Raw genomic sequence first — 6255 nt, 5'->3', positions numbered from 1 at the left:
ACCAAGTCAATGTTCCCCATACTCCCAGCCTGCTGAGATTTCTTATTGTGGATGTGGGTTAACGTTTTGTGAAAGGCTCTTCTGCACCTATTGATAAGATCATATGATCATTTCTTCTTTTGCCTCTTGATGTGACAGGTGACTACCCGACTATCAAATGTTGAACCAGCACAGCACCCCTGGAATGAATCCCACATGGTCATGGCACGTAATTATATATTGTGGGATTCAACTTGGTGATGATTTGTTGAGGATCTCAATATCTATGTTCCGAGACATACAGGCATCTAGCTTCCCTTTTCAGAATTTTATTAAAGTAATCACACCCAACCTAGGGTTCAAACTCAGGACCCGAGATTTAGAATTGCGTGTTCTACTGACTCAGCCAGCCAGGCACCCGTTACTTTCCTCTCCTATAATGTCTCTGCCTGGTTTTGCTACTATAATAAGCATCACAGAATGAGTTAGGAAGGATTTCTTCTACTCCTCCTTTTTGGAAGAGGTTGTAGAGAACTGGTATCATTTCTTCCTTCCTTAAGTGTTTGCTAGAAGTCACCAGTGAACACATCTGGGCCTGAACTTTCTGATTTGGAAGATTAAGGATGAACTCAGTTTCTTTAATAGATATTTGCCTATACAAATTTATACTTCTGTGAGTTTAGGCAGATTGTGTCTCTCAAGGAATAGATCTAGGTTATGAAATTTGTGGGCAGAGTTGTCCGTAACATTACTATCCTTCTAATGTCCATGTAATCAGTTGTTATGTCTCTCTTTCACTTCTCATATTGGCGACTTGTATCTACTCTTTTTCTTAGTTAACCTAGCTGAAGGTTTATCAGTTTTATTGACCTTTTCAAATAACTACCTTTTGGTTTATTGGTTCTCTTTTCAAACATCTCACTGATTTCTGCTCTAATTCTTAGTATTTGTTTTGCTCATTTTGGATTTAGTTAACTCTTCTTTTTCTAGTTTCCGAAGATGAAAGCTTAGACTACCTGTGCAATTCAAGATAATTAGTTTGTGTAACCTGATTTTTAAATCGGAGCTTGAAATGTATTATATCATCTTTACCCTCTGTCGGTCCATAAAAGCCTCACTCTGAGCTTCCTCTGGCTTTGGTCCAGTCTCAACCTACCCTCTCATATAATCAAAAATCTCCAAGGGCCCAGATATGTTTCTGGGCACAATGGTCCCCTGAATTTACAGCCTAGTTTACGACCCTAAGTGTCATATAGTCTGTCTGTGGCTTCTATTTTGAACTATGCCTTGGAGGGCAGTTACTTCCAGGGGTTTGTACAACTGAGGCTGAGGGCTGGAGGATTTACATATGTACACACAAAGGAACCCCACGGCTTGAAAGGGGAAAATGAGATTACAGACTAGATATCCCTCTGCACAGAACACACTTACCATTTTGTTATTTCGATTTATATATTTTAAATGGTTACCTATTAGCTTTCTGGGCTTCCTTTCAAGACATTCCTCCAGGTTGCTACATACATGGGAGGTGTGCCTGATATTGAAACAACTGCTGAACTAGGAGTGTCTATATTCAATTCCCAATTATATCAACTTCCACTAGGAATATGAAACACACAGGTGACAGAAGGTAGCATTTGAAGATACAGGAGTCCTGTAAACTTAAGGGACACTTCACAGAATCATTTAACAGGGTTGCCGTAATTATTAAATTTATCTCTCCTTTTTATAAGCTTCACATTCACATGAACTGCCAAGATTAAGGTCGCCGAAATGATACGGTTATTAACACATCAGAACTTCTTGTGGTGAAATGCTGATTGCTTTGTAATCCCAATGCAATTAGGACAGATTACAGATTCCCTTTTGATTTTGTAACCGGTGTTAACCGATACTTAAACTATAAGCAAGAACATTTCATAAAACTTCACACACACATAGTGCATATAAAAACTACTGACATGTGAATGTAAGTGAGTATTATGGTATCGTCCATATTTCTGCTCTAGAATATACCATGGTCATGTAAGATATCTTTAGCTAAACCTCAGGGAAGGGCACGTGAGCATGTTACGTATTACTACTAATACATACTACTAATTACTTGTTTTCAGTTTATTGTTTCATTTTACATTTTTTTGTTGTACACTGCACAATATTCCTCTAAAAATTACAACTTCTTATGTTGCCTAAAGTAATAAGGCATCAAAACCAAAACACAACTTCCAATATTATATTACCTCTAAAGACAATCTTCAAGCTCTTTGTCTCAAATTGAAAGATTTCTCCTTAATAGAAATTAACATAACCTACTTTGTATTTTAGCTAAAAACAAATCTTATAAAATCAAAACATCTTCAAGGTTCTATGCCCGCATTTGCTAGGGACATTCAAAGGAATGTTCCTTAACAAGACTGTCCTTTATGTGTTGCAGTCTACTTCGGGGTAAAATAAGGCCAGTTTGTGGACGAAAGTTATTCAACATTCAGGACATCGACATTGCTTCCTCTACAACGTGAGTTCTCTGAAGCGGAGCGACTGCTGAACCACACCTCAACATTCCTAAGACCCACTGCAATCCTAAGGTTTCTCTTGCGTGTGTGTTCTCTGATGTACAATGAGGTTTGACTTCTGAGAGAAGGGCTTTCCACATGTGTTACATTCATAGGGCTTCTCGCCTGTGTGTGACCTCTGATGGTTAACAAGGTTTGATTTACGGTAAAAAATTTTCCCACATTCATTACACTGACAAGATTTCTCCCCTGTGTGAACCCTATAATGCACTGTGAGAGAAGATCTATGAATGAAGGATTTCCCACATTGGTTACATTTGTAGGGTTTTTCCCCTGTGTGTTTTCTCTTATGTATAAGAAGTCCTGACTTCAAATAGAAAGATTTCCCACATTCATTACATTTATAGGGTTTTTCTTCTGTATGAGTTCTCTGGTGCACACTTAGAGCTGATTTATCACAGAAAGCCCTTCGACATTCATTACATTCATAGGGTTGCTCTCCTATGTGCATTCTCTGGTGCTGAGTGAGCCTAGACTTCTGGACAAAAGATTTTCCACATTCATTACATTCGTAGGGTTTCTCCCCTGTGTGTTTTCTCTGATGTAAAGTAAGTCCTGACTTGACACAGAAAGACTTCCCACATTCATTACATTTATAGGGCTTTTCTTTTGTATGAGTTCTCTGGTGCACAATTAGAGCTGACTTATAACAGAAAGCCTTTCCACATTGGTTACACTCGTAAGGTTTGTCACCTATGTGGATTCTCTGGTGCTGAGTGAGCTGAGACTTCTGGCAGAAAGTTTTCCCACATTCATTACATCCGTAGGGTTTCTCCCCTGTGTGTATCCTAGTATGTTTACTTAGGGACGATTTATTATAGAAGATTTTTCCACATTCTTGACACTCGAACGGTTTCTCCCCTGTATGTGTCCTGTGATGTTGAGAGAGGGTAGATTTACGGCTGAAGGATTTCCCACATTCAGGACACACAAAGGGTTTCTCCCCTGTGTTTCTCTGATGCACCATGTGGTCAGACTTCAAACACGTTTTCCCACATTCGCAACATTCATAACGTTTTAACTCTGTATGAATTTTCTGATGCCTGGTGAGTACTGACTTGTGGTAGAAACTTTTCCCGCATGCCTTACATTTGTAGGGCTTATCCTTTACGTGGGTTCTCTGATGTTGTGTAAGATATTCCTTCCGACAGAAAGATTTCCTACAGTCAGGACATTCAAATGGTTTCTCCCCCGTATGAGTTCTCTGATGCAGGATAAGGTGTGAATTGATCCAAAAGGATTTCCCACATTCATAGCATTCATAGGGTTTCAGCCCTATGTGTGTTCTTTGGTGTTTGGTGAGGTCTGTCTTCTGGTAAAAAGTCTTCCCACATGCGCTACACTGATAGGGTTTCTCCCCTGTATGTATTCTCTGGTGTATCGTGAGGGCTGACTTGTGGCTGAAGGCTTTACCACACTCGTTGCACACATAGGGCTTCTCCCCCGTGTGTGATCTCTGATGTTTCGTGAGGTCTGACTTCTCCCAGAAAGTTTTTCCACATTCATCACACTGAAAGCATTTCTCTTCCGTGTGTATCCTTTGATGTCGAGTGAGGTGGGACTTATGCCAAAACGCTTTCCCACATTCATTGCATTCAAAGTGTTTCTCTCCTTTATGAGTTTTCTGAAGTCGTGGAAGGCATAAATCCCCCCGGAAATGATCCCCACTCTCACTACACTCCGAGGGTTTCATACGTGCCCCATGAGGTTTCAAAAGGGTGGACTTCACACATAACGATTTCCCACAACCACGCAGTCCACAGTGATTCTCTTCGGAGGCATTCATGTGATGTAACAGGAAAGAGGAGTTAGGAAAGAAGGTGCTCCCATATTCAATACATTCAGAGTGATTCTCTTCAGTGATCTCTCTCTTGTACGTACTCAATGTTGCCTTTTCGGGGAAGGTTTCTTGATACATGTAATATTCAAAATTTTGCTCTGCACTTTGAATCTTCTCACTATCAACAGAGTCCTCAACCTGACTGAAAGTTTCTCCATGTTTAAAAAATTCACTTTTCTCGCTAGTAGGAGTTTTCTCGTGTTTAATACTGAGTAGCAATTTTCCATAGGCACTAAATTCACCAGTCTTTTTTCCCAAACGTCTTTTCTTATTGATACACAATTCAGAAATACAGCTGAAACTCACTCCATATGAGTCACACTGACAGAGGCTTTCTCTGGAAGGAAACGAATTTGTGTCCAGGTTAAATGGTTTTCCTATTACGTTACCTCGTTCCTTGGTCAGCGTTTTCTTACTGATGAATGCAACTTCCCACATAGGTTTACGCTGGTTTTCTTGCCTCCTGCCTTTCTTGTGATCAGTTTCCCAGACTTCTAAAGATAGGAAAAATTAACCGTACACATAAATACTAACTCATTTCTTCTGGAATGCAACGTATATACAAACGCCCTATGTTTTAGCGGATTTTGATTTCTTGTCTAGCCTCCAAGGAAGAAAATAACTATAAGTACTTATTTTTTCGATTTCTTCTGTTGGACATGAAAGTACAAAAATGGAAACAAGAAACAAAAGGCCTGGCATGGTGGAAGAAAGGAAAGGAAACTACTGCAAGCATACATCTGCATTCCGACGTCTGAGCAGTAACGGCAGCTACTAAATTCTGAACGTCTCCATCTATCCTCCAAATGCCTAAGGATCAACATAAGGAGAGCAAATAAAATAACCAATCAACAACCCGTGACTTCAGCATAACTGGGAAATACAAAATACTACTGACTTCAAACCACCACTGAGGAAATAAACATTTAATACAGAAGAAACTGATAAAAGAGCTCACATCTATAGAAAGAGCTTGAGCCCGTGGCAACTACACGTAGAGGAAGAGACAGAGAACTTAGAGGTAATTAAAGTCCTTTGTTTTAAATACTTACTTATTTTTGAGAGAGAGACAGGGAAACAGAGTGTGAGCGAGGAAGGGACAGAGAGAGAGGGATACACAGAATCTGAAGCAGGCTCCAGGCTCCAAGCTTCTAGCACAGAGCACGACATGGGGCTCCAACTCACGAACCGTTAAGATCCTGACCTGAGATGAAGTCAGACGCTCAACGGACTGAACCACCCAGGTGCCCCTAGAACGTATAGATAATTAAATGCAAATAAAATCACTCCCTCAAAGGAGAAGTCCCACCGTGAGAGGGAAAATATGGAGCAGACATCTTCGTTCTGACAGATGACAGCTCAGACCACCGAGAACTCCGACACAAGGGACTTGGAGTATTAATGGGAACTACGGAGGCAAGGGCTGATCGGGTGAAGAATTCAATTGTAAAAAGGCCAGAGTGATCTTAGAATATGACTCAAATTGTAAGAACCTGGTTATGAGCTCAACTGTCCCCCTCCCAAACTCGTATGCTGAAGCCCTAATCCCCAGTGTCACTGCATCCGGACACAGCCTTTAAGGAGGTTAATTAAGGTTTGAATTACATCATCAGGGTGTAGCACTTATGGGATAGGAATGACCTCCTGATCAGAAGCCGAAGAGACACCAGCACTTGTCTGCTCTCCCTGTGTGCACAGAAAAAAAAGCCATGTGAGGAGAGAGCCACAAGCTGTAGAGAGAGGGCTCACCAGAAGGCACCCTGAAGGCACCTTCATCCTGCCTTACAACCTCCAGATGAGTAAAAAATAAATTTCTGCTACATAGGCCACCCGCTCTGTGGTGTTTTGTTAGAGCGGTTCAGG

General features: G+C 40.8%; 1 protein-coding gene across 1 annotated transcript; it reads right to left on the bottom strand.

Annotated features, from left to right (window-relative positions):
• Nucleotides 1-2079: 2079 nt before the first annotated feature.
• On the bottom strand, nucleotides 2080-4902 carry LOC128313788 (zinc finger protein 33B-like; the record flags this gene model as incomplete). The annotated part of the gene is made up of 1 exon (XM_053213968.1): nucleotides 2080-4902. A coding segment is annotated over one exon (2343 nt), but the record flags the coding sequence as incomplete, so codon positions are not given.
• Nucleotides 4903-6255: the final 1353 nt, after the last annotated feature.

The sequence above is a fragment of the Acinonyx jubatus genome, unplaced genomic scaffold, assembly GCF_027475565.1.
Source record: "Acinonyx jubatus isolate Ajub_Pintada_27869175 unplaced genomic scaffold, VMU_Ajub_asm_v1.0 scaffold_50, whole genome shotgun sequence".
Taxonomy (NCBI): Eukaryota; Metazoa; Chordata; class Mammalia; order Carnivora; family Felidae; genus Acinonyx; species Acinonyx jubatus.
The sequence above is the reverse complement of the archived record's forward strand: the minus strand, read 5'-3'. Positions and strand labels throughout refer to the sequence as shown.